General features: G+C 46.5%; 1 protein-coding gene across 1 annotated transcript; it reads left to right on the top strand.

Moving 5' to 3' along the window:
• The first annotated feature begins 1,061 nt into the window (after window positions 1-1,061).
• Window positions 1,062-21,237, top strand: LOC105020031 (collagen alpha-1(XXVIII) chain). The gene is made up of 36 exons (XM_013140009.3): window positions 1,062-1,083; window positions 1,242-1,428; window positions 1,619-1,773; window positions 3,007-3,575; window positions 6,110-6,130; window positions 6,244-6,303; window positions 7,038-7,091; window positions 7,179-7,223; window positions 7,314-7,340; window positions 7,446-7,490; window positions 7,805-7,849; window positions 7,985-8,038; window positions 9,513-9,581; window positions 9,680-9,748; window positions 9,933-10,001; window positions 11,665-11,733; window positions 12,622-12,690; window positions 12,779-12,847; window positions 13,002-13,070; window positions 13,206-13,277; window positions 13,385-13,453; window positions 13,587-13,658; window positions 13,740-13,808; window positions 13,897-13,965; window positions 14,065-14,133; window positions 14,211-14,279; window positions 14,650-14,718; window positions 15,331-15,399; window positions 15,536-15,604; window positions 15,688-15,768; window positions 16,006-16,041; window positions 16,130-16,166; window positions 16,281-16,838; window positions 17,525-17,808; window positions 18,604-18,835; window positions 19,069-21,237. Exons 3-36 carry the CDS (start codon window positions 1,635-1,637, stop codon window positions 19,269-19,271), a joined length of 3,669 nt encoding a protein of 1,222 aa, XP_012995463.2. The 5' UTR covers window positions 1,062-1,083; window positions 1,242-1,428; window positions 1,619-1,634; the 3' UTR covers window positions 19,272-21,237.
• The last annotated feature ends 812 nt before the right edge of the window (window positions 21,238-22,049 follow it).

Raw genomic sequence — 22,049 nt, 5'->3', positions numbered from 1 at the left:
GCGTCAATCCAGCACAGATTACAGGCACATTGTGAATTGCATGAAGTGTGTGTTAAGAATGTGCGGAGATTGACTCTATGACTCTATGTCAAAATCTTGTCATCAGCTGTCAGCAACATGTGAATTTATGTACTCGCCTAACCTTTTTAATATACAGCACTGGTGTATGCCATGACGTGGACACCCCACAGGGCATCGTTGATGGAACAGTATCCAAAGATGTTGTCTGGCAAAAAAAAGAAGAAATGTGAAACTTCGTAACTGGTTTAGGGTTAGATGAGCAGGATATAAGAAATGTGGAACTTTGTAGCTGGGTTAGGGTTAGATGAGCAGGATATAAGAAGTGTCAGGAAGACCCTAATATGGTTCATATGCCTCTGCGTGAAAAGGGGAGGAATCTGAATCAGATTTGAGCCGGCCTATTTCTCACAACGGCATTCTTGTATGGCAGCTCACCTTTTAATGCTTTCTACCTCCAGGTGGGAAATTCTGTGCACAGCTGGAGTGGAGGTGCGGGATTTCCCTTTCTGGCGCAGAGGCAACTTACGGAAGCAATGAGTTTGGATTTTGGTTGTATTACTATATTCCTGCTGTATAGCACTTTTAAATATTACAGTGTGAGGCAGAAGTCAAAATAAACTTCTAAAATAAAATGTTAATCCATACACACAATGTTGGTGGATGTTGTTACCTGACACTTACTGCTGGACTGACCATATCTTGGCAGAATTTCTTAAACATAAAACACACATTATGGTTTTTATTCTGATAATTTACTGCACAAATGTGATTTACTTTGTAACAACAGTTTTTTACACTATGCTTACTAGTGTGTTGTCTAAAAATAAATATAAAAACACTATGGTGTTGTTATGTGTGTTAGGCTTTGGGAACGCTCTCTTTCCCAGAGGCATTCCAGAATCAGACATCAGCTGAATGAGGGGACAGACGTTGGAATTCACCCTGGATCACAAGTGAAAGCTACAACACAGAAAAACAAGAACAGACAAAAGTCTGTAAACTGAAGAAATAGCCATCTTTATTGTTTAAGCACGGAGACAGCACCCCAACACCCATTCACAGGTCTGGGCAAAAGAAGTTACATTATACCATTAGAAAATAACCCCCCCCCCCCCCACACACACACACACGCCCAAGCATAGCAGCCTGACACACCCTCTCCAAACATGGAGTGGATGGGGGCCGGTTCTACCACCCCTCTACTCTCTGTCTGCTTGAAGATGGCTGCAGCGGAGGACAACTCAGGGAGCTCAGTGTGAGCCGGTGCCCAGACCTCCACAGACCCTCCAAACACCGCTGCCAAACTGCCCACTTTTTCTCTGCCTCCATCGGTTTCTCTGATCCTCTTTTTTACCCGGCTCCACCGTTGCCTGTCCTGACGGAAGCCGAAGCCCACAGCGCCGCACCGTGAGTATGTTCAATCGGTTTGGCGCATCGTGATGGGATGGGATCGTGAACAGGTTTTTGGGTTCAATGTTGAGTCAATGCGACGGGACACAAATTTGCATGTGAGACGAGCTCCAGCCCGAGCACTCAAACTGTTCTGGTGGTCTCTTTCTGCCTTTCTGGCTGTTTTTCCTCTTTCTGTCACTCCCAGGAGAGAAGAGGTGGTGATGTCACCCTCTCTGCCCTGGTTGCTGCTGCTCTGTGGACTCTACAGTCTCCAGGCTCAGGAGGACGACGAGGACTATGACGAGAGGACCGTTAGCAGGAAAGCTAAAAACAAGCCACTGACAACCAACGCCATACCGGGTAAAGGCCAGTGTCTCAGTCAACAAATTATTGAGACACAAATTATTATTCTAAAAGAAACAAACAAGCTTGGTTGTAGTTCAGAATTGCCTGAAGTTTTCAACGCTGAAAACGTATGCGGCCACACAAAATGCAATGGTTTTGTTTTCAAGGCAGGACTGTGCATAAAAAAAAAAGTTTTTCTCTCACTAGGCTTGGAAAGCCATTTATCTTCGTGGCGACTGCTTGGTTCCATGATTGTTTAATTTCCACAGAGAGCTGAGGGCCCCCTGGCACATTCTCTCTTTGACATGCATCCCGGGACATAAATGTGATTTATTCCTGGTGTATATTGGATCGGCGCCTCACTACTTGAGGAAGACAGTTGGTTAGGATGCCCGGTGGCTGTTTCGTCTCATGCTCCCTTTAAGACACCAGACATGAATCAGTTCACAGTTAAGGTTGTGGTACAACTCCTGACTTCACTCCGCCCTGACGAATGATGGAGACGGTCCCTAGGATCTCACCCCGGCTGTCATAGTCAAAAACACAACGGTGGGTAGATTTGTCAATGGCCGATCAATCAGGATCCTGTAAAACACAACCACTCGCCTAAACCAAAATATTGTACGTTACGTTTTACAGCTGTGTTGTTATATTGAACTTGCAATCAGGTCTTCGGGGAATAACGCTATCCCGGGCCAGGGCGGACATGGTTTTTGTGCAGAGCGGTGAATAAGGCCAATCCGAGGGAAGCAGGAGAAAATAAGAATACCTGAATACTAATTACACTGTTCCAAGGGAGGAAGGCGCCATTAAAATCCATTCTAAGCATTGATCAAAGCTGGGAATGAAAAAAATAATTACGACGATTAAAGACTAGTAAATGCTATACAGTGGTGCGTATACAATACTCCACAAATTAAAAGGTGTGAAAAGAGCATTTACTGGAATTTCTGATGGAAAGGAACCCTCTTTCTAAGTCTTCCTAAGTTCTTGAACTGAAGTCTTAGAACTGAAGCGTCTCGGAGGTTCTGGGTTCTAGGTTCTACCAACCACTGATGTAGGCTCATGTAACCACCTAATGTGCCCTGTGGGCTACAACATCAATTAAATGTCTTTGGTGTTGGTCTGGGCATGACAAAGGTCCCAGTTTGACCCAGTTTAATATTAGCTAGCTAGCTATGCCTCTTGTGTAACTTGCATGGTGCATGATCAATGACAAAAGCATTAAACCGTGTTTGTGGTTTTCAGTGCTAGAAGACTGCAGCCTGGAGCTGGCGTTTCTGGTTGACAGCTCTGAGAGTGCAAAAGACAACCACGCCCAGGAGAAGAGGTTCACCACAGATGTGGTTGACCGTCTGCCGGGCATCCAGCTCCAGACAGGCCGGGGTCTCAGCTCACGGGCCGCCCTCCTGCAGTACAGTAGCCACGTAATCATCGAGCAGACCTTCAAGGAGTGGCGCGGCGTGGCGAATTTCAAGTCCCGCATTGCGCCGGTCGCATACATCGGCCACGGCACCTACACCACCTACGCCATCACCAACCTGACCAAGATGTACCTGGAGGAGTCGGGCCCGGGAAGCATCAAGGTGGCCATAATGCTAACGGACGGCGTGTCGCACCCTAGAAACCCGGACATCTTCTCCGCATTGGCTGACGCCAAGAACCAGGGTGTGAGGTTCTTCATGGTGGGCATCACACCCGCGGCCAACGAGGCCACGAACGTGGCTCAGCTCCGGCTGCTGGCCAGCTCCCCGCCCAATCGCTACCTCCATAACCTGCAAGACAGGGGCATCGTGGACAAGGTCATCAAGGAAATCGTAAGTGCAGCGTCATGACGCACTGTCACGCAGTTGGCTTGTAATTCGTCTTTTGTCTAAAAATATCCATTCACTCGTCTTTACTAAAGATTGTTTGGGTGTCTCGACAGTCTCACTGTAGTTTGCTTGTCTGCATGTCGTCTTGAATCTGAGTGGGAATTTACATTGACCGTCAGAATGGCAAATCAAGCTTTGTCAAAACAGGCGACCGTGAGACAAGTTTGCTAAGCATTTCTTGGATGTGTCTACCGCAAGCTGGGTCTTAAGGCAAACCATTCGAACATATATTCATAGTAAAAAAATAAAAATTAAGAATTGATATAAAAAAATGAATCAAATATATGTTAAAAAAGGTTTCCATAGGATCTTGAACGTGATGATGAGAAACAGATTCACATTTATTTGAGCCAAACGGTCCTATCCAGGCTGGCTCTTGCATAGACCTGCAATGCTTTTCCCTTGTCAATAAAAAAGGATTCATGTATAGTCATCGAGATAACAATCTTGGACCAAGACATACCTGGAATATTTATTCAGCAACCTGTGTGGTTTGAACTTGCTGCACCTGCAATGTGGCTGCTGTAATAATTCCTGGTTACTTGGTCCACTCTGTCATCACAGACACAATGCCTTTGTACTTCTGATCTACTGTTATTGCTCTAACACCATGTTCTGTTCTTCCCTTGACATGAAGAAACACAGAAGTTAAACATTTGTACTGCGCCCCTCTCTGTGACCGTTTGTAAGAAATCCCTATTAAACCTATTGTAACCTTATGAATTTGAACTGAAACTGCACAGAGAGCAGGAAGGACAATAATGCTTTGATGTAGCTCAGGAGACACAAAGCGAGTTCAGGATTATGTAGCTCAGGAGACACAAAGTGAGTTCAGGATTATGTAGCTCAGGGGACACAATGTGAGTTCAGGATTTGTATAACTACAGCATCTGTTCTAAATTAAAACTCTGCGAAACACACGGCTGAAAGCAGCTTGCATGGCTTTAGTGCTCAACGAGCCCCACACATGCTACTCGACTTAACCAGTTGTCGTTGCAAATTTTAGACATAAAAACGTGATCAATAAAATCTGCACATCACATCTGACACCAGAGTGCGACACATAAACTGGGTGCTTTGCATCAGCTCCATCTGCCTTGAGCAAGGCCTTCATAGTCCGGTTTTAGTTACCTCCAGGCACCCAGTACCCCAAGACTTTCATCCTTTTTCAGTCAGCATCTGTATGTCATAAGACTGTCTGTCCCAGAAGCTTGGTCTTTTATCTCTGGTATGCTTCTGTTTCTGGTGGGTTTAGATTCAGCCCTCTCTCGGGTAGAATAAACAGGCTCTCTGTGCCGGCTTCAGATGTTTCAGTGCAAACAGAAATATACTTTGGATGTTCTGAGACGTTTTATTGACCGTTGCATGTGGTTTGTGTGTATTGGCTCTGGAATTTCGACCGTCACGACTCCATATACAATGCAGCTGGCTTTCATGTCCATATTAAACAAAAACATGCCTGAAAAAAAACACGGCTTTGGCAACACTCACATTTTTGTGCAAGTTATTTCTTTTTGTGGGAGGGGGGTCTACAGATGATAGAATCAGTTTGAATTGGAGGTTTTGCAGATATGGGCTATTAGAAGTACTCACAGAGTTTAGTGAGAGATCCAGGGCCCACTTCACTGATATGATTGGAACTGATATGATTGAAGTACCCAATGAATTTACTATTTTGGGTATGAAGACAATAATTTATCTCCATCTCATGGCAAAATGAGCATTTATTTTCCATGGAACATGCCAAAATGAGAATTAAATAGAAAAATTGGAATGTCATTCACAATAAATGTCTCCAGGTCCCATGGCAAAATGTTTTTATTTGCATAAGGGAGGCCATTTGAAAGATTGGCAGTGAGACAAGGAACCCAACAACCAAATCTTGCTGAAGTCCCCCCAAAGGGCTCCCCGTAGAGGACCATAGGAATAACATGCCACTACAGCATAACCTCTCCCAAAATGAGCAACTTAAACTGCCACAAAAAACCTTTGCCAAACCCCATATCAATGGGTTAATTGTATAATTAAAATGCCACCCAATAATCAAAGCAGATGGACTAGTGATTATTGTGTAGGACAAGAAACCAAAGGTTTGCTCGTTCATATCTCTAATCCCATACCAAAATGTGTAAAATCTGTTCTTCTGCCTTTAAGCAAAAATACTAATCCTAATTGATGTAAATCCCTCTAGATAAGAGCCTTGGGCAAAATGACAGACAGAAAATCTAAAACATATCAACACCTGGGTGTAACATCTGGATCTCTGTATTCATCAGTGATTTCCATGCCAGATACATCTATTCTGTCGGCATGGTACTGGAATTAAGACTACAGAAATGTCAGCAAACATTTGCAACCTGTCTTTAGGCTCCCTTATCACTGTCATGTAAGCTAGAATTGTAATTATTCGTCTCACTATCAGATTTGAGTACAGTAGCTCTCACATTTTGACCAATGGCGCACTGTTCTCATTTCAGACGGAGCTGGCGGATGAGGGGGTAAGTCCCATTTATGACACGTGTTCATCTAGACACTGCAATGTTTGCACACATTCTCTTTTTTTATTCAACTGCTTGTCTGACCTTCTTCCGTTGCGCCCCGGTGGGTGAAGTGTCCTCTGGCCCAGAAGTGTGCGTGCGAGAAGGGAGAGCGAGGACCAGGAGGCCCTGCGGTAAGTCAAAACGTCACCAACATCAACCTGACCTCGCCTCGATGTCAAGTACACTGAGGTCCTAGCCCGCTATGAAACCAAACTCACTAAGGCTCCGGGGCAATGGTTCGCACCCATGGGAGAGAAAGCTAAGCTCACATAGCCCAATAGTAACAGACAGACGCTGGCATGAGGTTAATATTAGAGATAATGGTAGAGTATTGGGTGGCTTTGGTCATTTAAATGGTTAAGTGGTTCCAGCATGCTTCCCTATAGCTGTGCGAGTATAGCGAATGACTCGCATACCAATTTCACTTTATGATCATCGAGCTGGTGCAGACCTTGACTTTGAAGAATCCTGCTGTAGGTCACATACATTTACAGTTACTTAACAGAGGCCATTCGAGTTTTGGAGTCAAGCCACAACATGAAACAGCTGATTGTAGTCTTTCACCCGAATAAATTGTCTTTTAACGGACAAGGACCAGTCTGATAACTTACTGTAAAATCACACCACAGCTAGCTTCAAATGTCGCTCATCGCGCTAAACAATTGGTGCCTTTTGCATAACTCAAACGGTTGAAAAGTTGAGGGAGGGAAGTCGCGTTTTGCGAAGCGGAGGACCGCCTGTTCGAGCCAAATGTGGGGCCAGGCAAACTTATCACTGGAGGAAACTAAACTGTTAGCATCCGCATGGTTGACGTCGGTTTCTTTTGGGCCAAACCATTCCGATGAGATTTCCCTTCCGTCCACAGGGCAAGAAGGGTCGCCCTGGCGATGATGGAAACCCAGGTGTTAAAGGATCGAAGGTACTGCGGTTTTTTGCTTTGCCTGTACGTCTATTCCCATCAGTCATGATGTCATACGGTTTTCAAAACCACGATTCTCTCTTTCAGGGTGAAAGCGGGCTGAGTGGACTTCCTGGGCGAGATGGGATAGAGGTCAGTACATATACTTTTTTTGTGTTTTGTGACAATGCTTTTGATCACAGTGGCTCCATGCTAATCCAGATTTTTTTTTATAACACTCAGGGAAAGCCTGGATACAAAGGAGAGCAGGTAGAGTTTGAATTGCCAGACGTTATCAATGTTCCTCTGCGTATTTAATGATTATGTAATAAAATATAACATTAACCTGATGTACCTACTTATTTTTCCTTATAGGGGGACAGAGGAGAATGTGGCATGCCTGGAATTAAAGGAGACAGGGTACAATGTTGTTTGTGATCAATTATACTATTTTCTTTTTAGTATTCTAATGTGGTGTTCAGTATTTTTTTAAATGACAACACCCCTGCCCCTTGTTCAAAATCCTGCCCACACGCGGGCGTAAAAAAAAAACCTAAAGCAACAATCCGACGAAGTGTTTCAGTGGCAGGATGGCGACGGCTCAAAGTGTCTTCCCTAGCTACACGAATGAATCCTACGGTAGGCCAGATGGGCCAAACCCAAACTAAAGCACTGTGTGAGTTGACTGTGCCTCATATGTTTGACATGAACTAACTGACCCCCTCCTTCTCCAGGGCCCGGAGGGGCCCGTTGGCACCAGGGGAAACCGAGGGCTGCAGGTGAGGCCCCACAAGTTAGCTCTAAGGATCAGTCACTGACAGACCCAATTACTGTCTGCACCGTCTTTTAATCTGCCCTCCACGTTTTAAACGTAACAGTCCGTTTCCTGAGTACCCTATTCTGTCCTGTCTCAGGGGTTACCCGGTCCAAACGGGGACGTCGGCCCGGAGGGTCCCCCTGGGAAGAAAGTGAGTTATTCCTTTCTCAAAGCCTCTTTATTAACTGCATGTGTCGTTCGCGTAAATCAAACTGAGAGGCCACGTCTGGTCTTAGGATGGAAGAGGAAGTAACTCATATGTAGGACTGTCTGCCTTGCTTGTCCATTCACTGCAAAGATTTTCCTGTTCCTTTGTTTAAACACACTTGTGTGTGTCTACATCTTTTCTGTCTGGGGTGACGGAATCTGTTTTTCCACTTTTCTTTGGTTTGTGGTTGAAGAGGACAGTGACTACAGTACCACTGACAGCAATGTCCTGGTTGTTCCCCTAGTGGCCAGTAATAAAAATGTTGTCCGGTTTGAATCCCAGAGCTCACGTATTGAAACTGTGCCCTTGAGCAAAAGTCACACTCATTCTAGATAGGATTCTCTGCTAAAAGCTGCATGTAACCCAGTCTCACCGCCAGACTGAGGTGTTCGGTGTCTCAAAAATATTACCCTAGGCAACAATAGATGTAGTTTAAACGTTTGACACCTTTAAGGATGAAACAAAATCAGTGGCAGACATGCCAGAACGTGGCTAATCGAAATCAACGTTTTCCAGGCTAAACCGTAGAAGTTGTTTCATTAAAGATAGTAAATGCAATCTAACCTACTTGTGAAATGCAGTTATTGAAACTTACCGCTGTGATCTCCACCTTGCTGTCTACTGTTTGGTATTATTCAGACAGATGAGGTAGTTGTGTTATATTTATATAGTACATCCATCAAAAACAGTCTGTCACTGCAACCTGACCAGAATAGTCCCTGTGGCCTAGATTTGGGTAACCAAGGCTAGGTGAGGTAAAGCTCGCTGAGGCCGAGTCATTCAGCATGATGTTCACTGGACCGGATCTGTCCATCGACAGATTCAACGGAGGCGCAACTCAGACGAATGACCAAGCATGTGTGCATTTATCTATTGAATTATTACATTACTGGCTAAGTATTGTTCATTAGTCTACGTGAACAACACAGAGAACCCTCAAGGGGACTATAAACTATAAACCTGTTATTACCTTGTCAGTTTGTTTTTCAAACGCCTCCGTTACCCCTCAAATCCCCCCAGCCCGACAACGTCCCTGCACTTCCAGTCAAGTGCTCCGGGTACTTAATTGTTTTGAAAGAATGTTCATGTTGCTTGTTTGACTGTCAGTCTTTAAGATCAGCAGAATGACCGTGTACCGTCTTCGCCCTGACATGTTGTGAAAGGCAGCGAGGCGCATTTTTTATGTAGCATAGCGTAGCTAGCACTACGGGGACATCACATCTCTCACGCTGTTCTCCTTGTTCTAGAACAGCGTGTCGACTCACGGCTTATATTTTTATAATAGCTTTTAGCAATAGGAATTTGACTTAATTCAATTGGGGGTATTTAATTGATGGTGAAACAGGGAAGGAAAAAAACTATAAGGTGTGTGTGTGTGTGTGTGTGTGTGTTCCCGCACGGGTTCTGTGCCATGTAGGGTGAGCGGGGAATTTCTGGACCACCTGGAATCCAAGGGGAAAATGGAATCGGTCTTCCTGGACCAAAGGTATTATCCCATCCTCTGGGTTTTTTCCCAAAATGAGCTAACTGCGTTGTGGTCCAAACCCACCGTCTCACCTGGAAGGGGATCCGTTTTTTCTGCAGGGTGATGTGGGTTTCCAGGGGCGACATGGACCTCCAGGGTCACCGGGCTTAGGGGAACCTGGACTACCGGTGAGTCAGCAGGACCAGGATGAGCGCCTAACGCCAGTCGTGCCAATCCTCACGGATCACAGCTATTCCTAATCAAAGCTAACCCTAACCCATGGCTCCGTTGACTTTGTGTTCGGTAGACACGACAGATGTGCGCCTTATGAAGTCTTTCGCCGTAAGTTGGTTTGTGTGTTTAACTTCACAGGGGCCTCAAGGTCCGCAGGGGGTCCAGGGAGAGAAGGGCCCTCCGGGCGAAGGCTTCGCCGGACCCAAGGTATAACCGCCTGCTGTCGTCTCGTTCGCTTCGTAGTAAATCCCCTTGACAACGCCTCGTCTTGTTTCGCGGTGTTTCCGCGTGCGGACGGATATGCTGTATGTCGGCGATGATGAGCCAATTTTAAGTCCCTGTCTGGGGCCCCAGATCTGTAGCGGTAAAAGTCTGGAACGCGGTTCACCGGGATTACATCTATTAAGCATTACGTTCAATGGATTTGTGGATTCAGTGATTAATCTGCTTCTCTCACACCGCTGAGCTACTGCCTGCGGAGTATAAAGGGGGAAACATATGACCCTGTGCTGCCCCTGGGCTGGAAAACCCCCAAGAAGCTTCCCAGAAACCTGGTTGAACATGAAAGGAGTGAGACACTCCGCTGAAACGATCAGAGTGAATCCGTCTGCTCTTCCCCCGGCCCGTTGGCACACACACACGGTCCACATTAGTCCGAAGCCAGATCTTTCCCCGTTCGCCCTGCTCCGACACATCCTCTGAACTGAGGTGCTACTGCCGTTTGGCGAACTGATTTGGCCCGCGTCTTGCCTCCGATAACATGTTACACTGTGACTGCGTCCCTGTTGCGACTTGCAATGGAAAGGTTGTAATTATGTAATTGAATCCATATATAGAAGTCTGCGCTACGGCAACAAGAGTTTTATAGAGCTCGCCTGCTTAGCAACAGGGGAAAATATTACGATTCCCGTTGGCAGATGTAGATAACGCATATCCATCATCCGTTGTTTTGATCAATTGTTGATAGAGAACGTTTTGGTAACGCGCCTAGGAACCACCATGACTAATTAAATCTCTTATTGTCAACTTCCCCTCAAAATAGTTGGGGTTGTTCCACGGAAACCCCTTCGGTCCGCTGAAAAGTTATAACATTCACAGATATTGTGCGTGTCTGGTTGTTTTACTGTGGAGAGAATGACCGAGTGAGTTTCCTGTATCCAGAAGCTTCTACTATCAGGGCCTAAGGGCTTCAACTCACTTCTACTTTCATGCGTTACGATTGACCCCCAGAAACACAGACGCGTCTCTGAAGCTGCGTTGCAACTCCAGTGAGAGTCGCAGGTTCTGACAAGCCTCCGAATCAGAAGAGCTGGAAAGGTTTTCACGGCTTCCCTTCACATCAACACCTGCTGGGGTGAAGCGGTAAAATGAAGGATTACGGGGGATTAACGTATTGTCTATCTGGTGCTGGCATGTCCCTAGGCGCTGCTCATTCTAATGATGTCAGTGTATGCTCACGACCCAAGGTAAACTCTGTCCTCTCTTTCTCCCTAAATCAGCTTTGATTATTGTCTCTAGGTCTTCTGTTCATTCTTTCATTCCGCACCCCCCCCCCCCCGTAAGTATTTCTGGCTGTCGCCGTGGTTTCCATCCCCACCGGTGCCGATCCACTTAACGTGCCCTTTGGCGTCTCGACATCTTAGCGCGCATTGCATGCAAGGCGGGGGAAGAAGTTTGGAAAACCCGACCCAGTCGCAGTCACGTTCCAGTTGGGCCTTCACAGCCTTGGGGTGTCACGTCTCCAAGATAGAAATAATCTCAAATTCTCTCATGACATCAGCACACGAAGGTCTGAGCGATGGCTGTGAGTTATCCTGTCGAAAGGGGGGAGAGGCTTGAGTGTTGAAAAGAGCCGTTTGTCTCTCCACAGGGGGACCGAGGCCTGGAGGGACCTAGGGGGCCCAGGGGACAGCCCGGCGCTGGAATCAAAGGAGACAAGGTACATTACAGTCCGCAAATAAGTACAGCTGTCCAAGCAAATGGCCTTCACAAAAATGTGCAGTGCACCCCAGAAACCCATTGAAAAACCTTACATTTTTACATACAGGGCACCTCTTGAGTGATCACTCCGGGGGGAAGGCCTGTGGGCTGGGTGAAAGTTTGAGTCCGCTTTAAAAGGTTGCGTCTCAGTGCTCTGCACTCTGTCGATAACGCTGTCCTCATTCAATCCCATGTTAACCGTCCAGTCAGCTGGACAGAAAGCAGTGATATTATAGGACACCAGGACTGTTTTCAGATCAGCCTCTATAATGAGCATTATGTGACCGTCGGGAATCCAGTCACAGTCCCACACTGATGATCTAAAATGCCGAGATACGGTATGAATGCAGATGTTTCAAATTATCGTAGCTGACTATTCTGTCAGCAGATTTAAAGCGTTAATTGGAGCGGGTGTCATTTTCATTTCCACCTAAGGGGCTTGTTCTTGGCACAGTTTCATCTTCGCCTCGTTAGCGTAACGGTGGGGACCTTTGTAGTATTTGTAGTATTCAGTGGGATTGTTTTCCACTGTGTTGACAAATGTGGTTACCACATTCTACAGTATCTTGACATCTTGGACTTTTATTGACCCAACATAGCTGTTACAGTGCTCCGACTGGTCACTCACCCCGTAGTGGGTTCACCTGGTTGCCTGTGTAAATGTGCACAATGTGAATGGAACCAGCACAAAGCAACTACAGAGTGCTACGTTCATTAATAGCAATACCCATCAATCGAGCCAACATATATTCCAGTAATGTGAATGCACTGAATGTGACACGTGTTTTGACTAGTTGAATCTATAGTGCCGACATCCGCTCTGACCCTGCTCTTTCTCGCCCCGCAGGGGGAGTTTGGCACGCCGGGTTTTCCGGGGCCCATAGGCCGGCCCGGGCAGGGAATCCAGGGAGAGAAGGTACGTAGGCCTACTTGGCCTTTGTTGCGGTGCTTACCGGATGTCACCACCGAGATATAAGGACTGACTGGCTACCTGGTCTTTCCAGGGTGTGGAGGGCCCTCGGGGGCCACCGGGGGGCAGGGGGCCACCAGGAGACGGATACCCCGGGCCCAAGGTGGGAGACAGCATTACATTTTCCTTTGTGTGTGTGTGTGTGTGTGTGTGTGTGTGTGTGTGTCACGGCGAAACTAGGGTGCTGATGCTGCTGTGGTTGTAGCCAATGCTGGTTTTTTTATGTGTACATCACATCCTGCTCCTTGAACCTTTAGGGTGACCAGGGATTACCAGGGGAGATCGGTTCAACAGGGGAGAGAGGGGCAGGTGAACCCGGAGCTAAGGTGACTCAACCACTGATAGAGACAAATTTGGTGTGGTCATGTCCCCCCCCCCTCCCACCCCCACTGTAAATGCGGTGTGACATAAGGATTCCGTAGTTTTAGACGTGGAACAGACGACCAATGATCTCTCTTCAGGGCGAGCCAGGCTCATCCGGATTGGCTGGATTCCCCGGTCTCCCAGGTGAAGACGGGGCCCCGGGACAGAAGGTACATTACGGTTGGTAGCGTCTCGGCCATCACGCCTCACGTCTCTGACGTGACCAACCATTGGGCTGATTTTGCCCCGTGTGTCTCTGTCGTGTGTTCGTCTACAGGGCGAGACGGGTGCTGCCGGTCTGAGGGGGCCAGAGGGAACCCCAGGCATCGGCATCCAGGGCGAGAAGGTAAGAAGATCGTCACGTCTCCTCGCGTTGCTGTTTTTTGGAGCTCCTCTGCGGTTGCCCAGTAACCTGCTGAGGCTTTGTTGACAGACAGTTTTGTCGCTCCGGTCCCCCCCCACCCCCGCACCCCCCACAGGGCGACCAGGGTCAGAGAGGTATACGAGGCCTGGCCGGGCCTCCTGGGATCGCGGGGCCTTCTGGATCAAAGGTCTGGACACGGCCCTCACATAAAATCCATCCACACTTCGTAATGTAGTCCGTCTAAACTCTAACCTCCGACCTGTCTTAGGGGGAGCCTGGGGTGCCAGGTCGACTGGGCATGCCTGGACTGCCGGGGCGGGGCATCGTGGGACCCAAGGTAACGGCCCTACGCGTCTCCATGGAGATGGGCTTTATTACGTAGTTGTAGCTGTTGTTTAAACACCGTGTGGCCCTGTCTGTCTCAGGGCGATCTCGGCCCCCCAGGCCCACCTGGAGCTTTGGGGGAGACGGGATACGGGCTGCCCGGGCCCAAGGTAAGACTCAAGGAAGACGAGCCCCACTGCCTGGGAGTAATGGGTGTTTTTTTAATAGATTGACTTTTTTTACACTTGGATCCTAACACTGAATTTCAGGGTGACCGTGGAGACCCTGGACCGTCGGGTCCATTCGGGCCCAAAGGGGAGGGTTTTCCAGGCCCTATGGTGAGAACGCTGACTCTTCATCATGTGTTTTGGCCACTATGCCTTGTGACAAAGTTGACCCTAGTCTGTGTTTCTAGGGAACCCCTGGCTTACCGGGGCCTTCGGGGGAACCAGGCCCGGAGGGACAGGGAGTCCAGGGACCAAAGGTGAGGAACCGTTCTGTTTAGTGTGTCAGTACTCGGTTATGTGGCCGGTAACCCCCGACTTCCGGCCAAATTCGCTAGCGAGCAACGTAGCAAAACTTCAGCCAGCTTGCTTTACAGTGCCCACTGAAGTTAAAGGCTGATGTGTTTTATATAAAATTACACGTTAATATCTTATACGGCAGTATTTTCACACATTTTACAATGCAGATGTGAAGCCTAATCTTAGCATCCACTAAAAATAGCGTCCGCTGGAATCCAAGGGTCGGGGCTTTAGCAGGGTGCATCACGGAGATGCGGTGACATGGGTGGTAACTGAAGACTTAATTAGCGGTTTTACGCTGGTTTATATCCATGTGTTGTTCCCGTCTAGGGTGAAGTTGGCTTCAGGGGCTTGCCGGGTTTGCCAGGTCCCCCAGGCGAAGGAATTCAAGGACTTCCGGTATGTATTTTAAGGAAGAGTAAGGGGATTCTTCTTTTAAAGATCTGCACAACAAAACTAAAAAAAATCCAAACTAACATGCTTATAGTTTTTGTAACATTTTCTTAAGCTCAGTTTTTTTTTTGGGGTTAAAAATCATAGATGGACAGCAATATTCAAACCTTAAGTTTTCTAATTTAAATATGGAATTAGATTGGACCACTAAAGATCCCTCAACACCCCTTTTTTTAGTGTGCTTTTGGGGGGAAGGGAAATCCAGTTTGCTCTCCAGGCGTTTCGTGTACCCAGCCAGTGGCCGAGTTAAGGTAGCCCTGTTCATAAGCTGGTCTCACTGCCGTAGGTTCGATTATCTACATGTCAGACAGTAAAGCCGGGGAAACTCAGGCCGTGAAACTGGTTGATCGGGAACAGCCTTCCCCGACCCTATGATGTCGGTTCACTCCAAGCCGAGGTTTGTTGAAGTGAAGAAGTTGCGCGGTTCACCCGACCTTCGTTTAGCTACTTTAGCGTTAGCGTTAGCCAGTCCGTTACAGGGGCCCTTTCCTGTGTTGTGCGTCCACTAACTGCGTGGCGAAATGCTACTAAAAGTGTACAACCTGTGCTCGTTTTTAGGGTGGTGTTGGACGGCCAGGACCCCCAGGGCCGACAGGTCCCCCGGGACAGGGCATACAAGGGCCCAAGGTAGGCCCGGCTTGGTTTCCTGCCTGCTGCTTGTACAGTTGCTCGAAAACATGCAAACACACGAAAAACATTGTAAAGGAAGTTGTGCAGCTGAGCTTGTGAAACAGTCCGCTATGTGTTTGGTGGACGGTTAAAGGGCGAGGCGGGGTCTCAAGGTGTGACAGGCCCTCGGGGACCACCAGGGGAAGGATTTTCAGGGGCCAAGGTGAGCATGGTTTAAAAATGTAAGGCAGTCTAGTTGGCCTTTCCCCCTCCCCTTTGACCTTGTGTTATTGGGCTCCATGACAGGGTGACCGTGGCTCCGGAGGGGAGAGGGGCCTGAAGGGCATCAAAGGTGATTTGGGCGATCCCGGTGTTCCAGGACAATCAGTGAGTCAAGGGTCATGGGTCATGGGTCCCTTAAGAACCAATGAATGGATATTGAGTTGATACAGGTTGTCTCATGGCCAGCATTTCCCCCATCATATGTTTTTGGAAAAATAACACATTTTTTCTAATGTTCTGCTGCCAGCAAAAACTTTGTTCTGTAAGCAAGTCAATTGGATGAATGCTATAACACAAGAACTGACTGATCATGCCTTGTTGTGTGTTACTTCCCCCTTTCAGGGCAGACCAGGAATTAAAGGGGAGATGGGACTCACAGTGAGTTTTCAGTCCTAAGCCGTGATTTGACATGTGACATTTTTAGATTCCAATTCGTCACCATTTCAATCTGTGTTTTTACTCGCAGAGAGAAGACATAATTAAAATGATCAAGGAGATTTGCGGTAAAACATATTATTTGGTTCAGTATAATCTACGACCATTAATTATATAAAAAAAACAAATAAAAAGCAGTCCTTTCTGTCTCCATGTCTCTGATTCTCCCGATCCGTTTCCAGGCTGTGGCATCAAATGCAAGGAGCGGCCCATGGAGCTTGTGTTCGTCATCGACAGCTCGGAGAGCGTGGGCCCCGAGAACTTTGAAATCGTCAAGGACTTCGTGACGGCCCTGGTGGACCGTGTGACAGTGGGTCGCAACGCCACGCGCATCGGCCTGGTTCTCTACAGCCTGGAGGTCCAGCTGGTGTTCGACCTGGCGCGCTACTTGACCAAGCAGGACGTCAAACAGGCCATACGCAAGATCCTTTACATGGGGGAGGGCACCAACACGGCCACCGCCATTCGCAGGGCCACCCAGGATGCCTTCCACAGCGCCCGCACCGGGGTCAGTAAGGTGGCCATAGTCATCACGGACGGACAGACGGACAAGAGAGAGCCGCTGAAGCTGGAGATCGCGGTGCGGGAGGCGCATGCGGCCAACATCGAGATGTACGCCCTGGGGATCGTGAACAGCTCCGACCCGACGCAGTCCGAGTTCCTGAGGGAGCTCAACCTGATCGCCTCAGACCCCGACGCGGAGCACATGTACCTCATCGATGACTTCAACACTCTGCCAGGTGAGGCTGGAGGCTGGGTTTGGCCTTGGTTTCCCTGGTGCAGATAGTGACACCCCAGGTTATAGGACTCCCCCAGGTGGTATTCAAGCTGTAAGGCACAAGGGGGTGTGGTGTGTGGACAAGTGGGTGTGGTGTATGGCCAAGTGGGTGTGGTGTATGGCCAAGTGAGTGTGGTGTATGGCCAAGTGGGTGTGGTGTGTGGACAAGTGGATGTGGTGTATGGCCAGTTGTGTGTGGTGTGTGGACAAGGGGTGTGGTTTATGGCCAAGTGGGTGTGGTTTATGGCCAAGTGGGTGTGGTGTATGGCCAAGTGGGTGTGGTGTTTGGCCAGAACGCAAAGAGGGCACAAAATCATCAAATCAAGTTCCTTAAACACGCCTGAGTTCTCTTTCTATGGTTCCATCATGAACCTTTGTGCCAGCGCCATAGCGCCAAATAGTTTCACATAGTCAATTAACTTTCAAGATTTGCGGTTTCGCAACACCTTCCATTTGGTTTTTATGTAGTTACCCTTTCATGTATTGGTTTTATATAATTGATCACTTATAATACATTAATAACACAATATATTTATTTTTTCATTTAACATTAATAACGTAATTTTTATACAAATATAATTATTTCACCCATTTAACGGTGGAACACCAGCCCTGTGCTCTAAATCATGTTGCGCTTGTCCCCTTCAGCCCTGGAGTCCAAACTAGTCAGCCAGTTCTGTGAAGATGAGAACGGCGCGCTGATATACAACCGTCTCACCAACGGCTTCGCTAACAACGGCCACAGGAATGGGAATAACTGGAACCAAGGCAACGGGAACCATGGCAACGGCTACGCCACCACCACCACCACCAACCGCGTGGACTTCAACGGCGGGAGACAAACTGGCACCGGCGCTGACACAGAGACGTACGGTCAGGGCGGCAGGATCGACATAACCCAGCCCGTCAACCCTGGCTCGACAGCAGTACAGGTCTTCAGAGCACATTTAACCAATGTTGTCTTACCAATCAATCAAATTTCAATCAATCAAATGTATTTATAAAGCCCTTTTTACATCAGCAGTTGTCACAGAGTGCTTTTACAGAGACACCCGGCCTTAAACTCCAAGGAGCAAACAACAGTAGTGTTGAATTTCAGTGGCTAGGAAAAACTCCCTAAGAAGGCCGAAATTTAGGAAGAAACCTAGAGAGGACCCAGGCTCAGAGGGGTGACCAGTCCTCTTCTGACTGTGCCGGGTGAGATATTAAGAGTCAGATATTGGAATAATTAATAAATGCATGTGGGCTAAATTCAGAGTCTTTAAATTTAGACTAGGTTAGAAGTATGACCAGATGGACAAGGACAGGGACAGCAACGGGCCCCCCAAACCAGGTACTCCGCAGGTGTGGACCAGGACCTCATGTCCTCCGAAAGTTTAAAACGGGAGGAGACTGGGAAAATTCAGAAAATGCATTCCTCATATCAACAACGATTTATAGTGGAGAAAGAGAACTGACCCAATCCACCAGCACAGTAATATAGCAGCATAAGACCTTGGGACTGAGACTGACCAGTTTGTATTGTTCTGTACAGCCACTGTACATTTGACTAATTAAATATTTGCAGTTACTAAACCACACCTGGCGACTAGCCTAGCCTAGATTTTAGTCGCAGAAGTGACATTGGGCTTGTTTCTGTATTAGAGACTCAGAGGCGGCGTCATGAAGTGACGACGGGTTTGCCACTCTGTCTGCACTCAGCGTTTTCCTCGGTGTGTCTGATCCAGACAGGGCCGCGTGACGGAGTGCAGAAGGGAGGTCGTCTCTCCCCGGACTGGGCGACGGGTCGCGTGGACACGCCCACGATAAACCGCAACTCGTCCTCCTCCTCCGAGGAATCGTCGTCCTCCAGTACCGCAGGGTCTTCTTCCTCCTCATCGTCGTCCTCCTCGTCGGGAACGTCTTCGTCCTCAGGCTCGGTCCAGGTGGTGACCGCACTACGACCGGCTCTCCCGAAAGGTTTGTAGGACCCGCTACCAACCACAGCTGGGAGACACTTAAACACTTCCCTGTTTTGTTGCCAAAGTGTGGGTGGAATTGAATCAATTGTGCTTTTTATTTTTTTGCTGCTAATCGACAGCGAATTGAAAATGAAATGTTAGAGAAATTTTTTATGAACGAACAGAATTGGGCAGCCGAATTATCGTGGCTGCATTTAGTGGGGCTCCTCTGACCGTCTCCTTTCCCGGCAGAATTCGCCCCCCTGGATCCTCGCTGTGCTCTGGTCCTGGACCAGGGCCCGTGCCGGGACTACAACATCCGCTGGTACTACGACAAGCAGGCCAACGCCTGTGCCCAGTTCTGGTACGGAGGGTGTGAGGGGAACCAGAACCGTTTTGACACAGAGGAGGAGTGCCAGCGGACATGCGTGGTGAGCAGAGACGCTTCTGTGTAGCTCGCCTTCATCGATAGCGCTCCGTTTGTTGGGTATTGAGGATTGTTTTTGTGTGAACATTTGACAAGTCCTGTTTAAAGCAGGCATAGAATTTGTGTCCCCACTGGCTGTTTTCTCACTCGCTGAGAAACAAATAGACACTTGTCAGTTGCTGAACTGATGTTACATGGCTCCATCTATTTCAAAATGGAAGGAAACTTATTGAACGTAGTGGATAAATGCTCCTTTGACACTCCCAACCCCGTAGTTTCCATCACCAACCTAATCAAACTCTAAGCACTTATTACACATGTCCCTATACTAATTCCAGTCATGGAGTTGAATTTTCACTTTACCTACAATTTTGTTATGTTTCATGAATGTATTTTTCATTCAATCTGGTGGGATAGGGTTAGGGTTATCATATTCTTTAATGAAACAGTCTCCAGGGGTCCACAAACGTTTTCCACACGAGCCACTGTTTTACGTTCAGTGAATTTAGCCAGGGCATCCAACTTCCACCAGGTGTGAACATATTGGGAATATGTCCTTGAAGTTTGCATTGTGGGTAAGGTTTGCATTGAGGGCCTATTATATTAATACAATTTAAATACACATGTAATTACTCATGACATATATCTATATCTTTGAATCAAAATGAATAATCAAGTCAGGCATGGTCCAGGGAAGCTTAGGAGCGCCATTTCAAAGGACCATCCCCTAGGTTTGTAATCCTTGATGTACTCTATCTCAGGTATGTAGTCAAGAAATAGTAGAAAGTACAGCATACTATACTAGACACTGTTTAATTAAATATATTCCACTTACCGTGTCAGAACAGGTCTTTAACCGTTTTAATAGCATCTGTTGATTATGTATTTGTGTCTCACCTCAACTGCCTCCAGCCAATCACTGATTTATATTGTTAACGTAGCCATTATAACTTCTTTGTTCACACTGAGGAATAAAAACATTGGTGACATGATATTTTCCTACAGTAATGTTATTCATGTTGCCTGTGACCCCGGATTAACACATTTACAGAAACTACGAGCAAATAACGTCACAGCCAAGAAGAACCAATGTTGAATTAACTCGGTATACTGTCCGTAAACGGCGCTAACAATTTATAGAAGTGAAAAATCTACACGTTTATTACGCGTTCTGACAGTTTTAAGGGGGTCATGGTTTTGTCTTAAATTTTTCGGGATATTTCAGCGCATTTTGTTGTTGTTTTTTTTAATCTATGTTTATACTAATACATTTTTTGTTAATGTTTGTCTGATTTGGTGAAGTGTATCACGGCAGAACCTAAGTAGACAGTTTTCCACGTGACAGTAGACAATGTCACCCCGGTTTAAGGTGGCTGCAGGGTGATAGTGCCCTCTACTGGTGGAAAGTAGCCTTGCCTCATAGTGTCTTCTCTGGCGTGCACGTTTCTACTGAAGACAAGTGCACTCATGTTTGAATAGAGATCACGCTTAGACTTGTCTTTTATTTTCAGCTATGAGCATTTCTTTGTTTTGAGATGACACCCACATATAAAACGTTTATAGTACAGATACTGTCTCTGACACACAAACGTTTCATGCTCTGACTAAAGGACTTTTCACAGATGGTAATTCCATGTCGCTGAATGTAACTAAACTGCCTAACCTTTAAATTAATACAAGGTTGATTACTGACTTTCTGTGGTATTGGTTGTTTCTTGACTCTGGCATCGTTAAAATAACAACTTTCCTGTTTTATTTAACTGTTATTTAATAAGAAAACATATGTACATCTTTTCACACTGTCTGATATCTGTTTGTATTCATTGTAATAACCCTTGGGACTAGCAGATTGTCTTGACCCACTGATGTGTATCAGTGTAGTGCCATGTTTTCAGGATTTAGAGATATCTTATTCTTTCACATTTAACAGTGAACATATTTTATAGATAAAAACAAAAAAAAGTTATTAAAAAACATTATTTTACCAATAGAATTTGTCCATCAGTTTGATTTCATTCCTTGTCATTGTTATTGCCTTAGAAATCTGTTATTAAAAATAAAATACAAGGGCTTTGAGAATTCTGTCCAGAGACAAACAGTTATCAAGAAATGGGTTTTAAACAAGTATTTGTTAATTTGAGGATTCTGTTAAAAAGTGTATCTAAATATATTGTCACCAGGTTGTTAGTCACAAAAAACTAAGATAAATTGTATTTTAAATGGTTATGAAAGAACTTTTGAAAGAATTGATCTGCATTTGTAGCCATATTTAAAAAACGTTATCACAGAAATAAAAATGATTTCCGTATTTATCTACCATATTAGCAAACTGACAAGGTGACTCAACCAACTACATGAATACAATATCTGGAAAATATATTTATTTTCCCAAATACCAATCAAATTGAACAGTGACCCACAAACAAGACTGATGAAAGACTTTTCTAAACTGTACCTTCTATTAAATTAGGAAGTGCTTCGTGTTGCCAGGACAGACCATATAACATGTATCCATTTCTAACACTGGACAGGTGACACTGCGCTCTGCTCACACTTCACAGATATTTCATGTGAGACACCCCTGCCGAAACGGTCTATCTTTAGGGTATCCAGAAAACTTCTCCACATAGTCAACGAGGCCACATGGGTACTCCAGAGATGATAGGCCTACTCTGTGTGTACGAGATAATTCCAAACAAAGTAGCTATATTCAGGGCTTGATGTCGTCGTCCCCCCGTGTCAGCTGACCTAAATAATAAACCGTGGGGAAGAGGAGTGCTGATAGGTGAAGAAAACTGTCCGTCAC

This window comes from Esox lucius, chromosome 22 (assembly GCF_011004845.1).
Source record: "Esox lucius isolate fEsoLuc1 chromosome 22, fEsoLuc1.pri, whole genome shotgun sequence".
In the NCBI taxonomy this organism is placed as follows: domain Eukaryota; kingdom Metazoa; phylum Chordata; class Actinopteri; order Esociformes; family Esocidae; genus Esox; species Esox lucius.
Note: the sequence above shows the minus strand (reverse complement) of the source record. Positions and strands in the feature narration are given on the sequence as shown.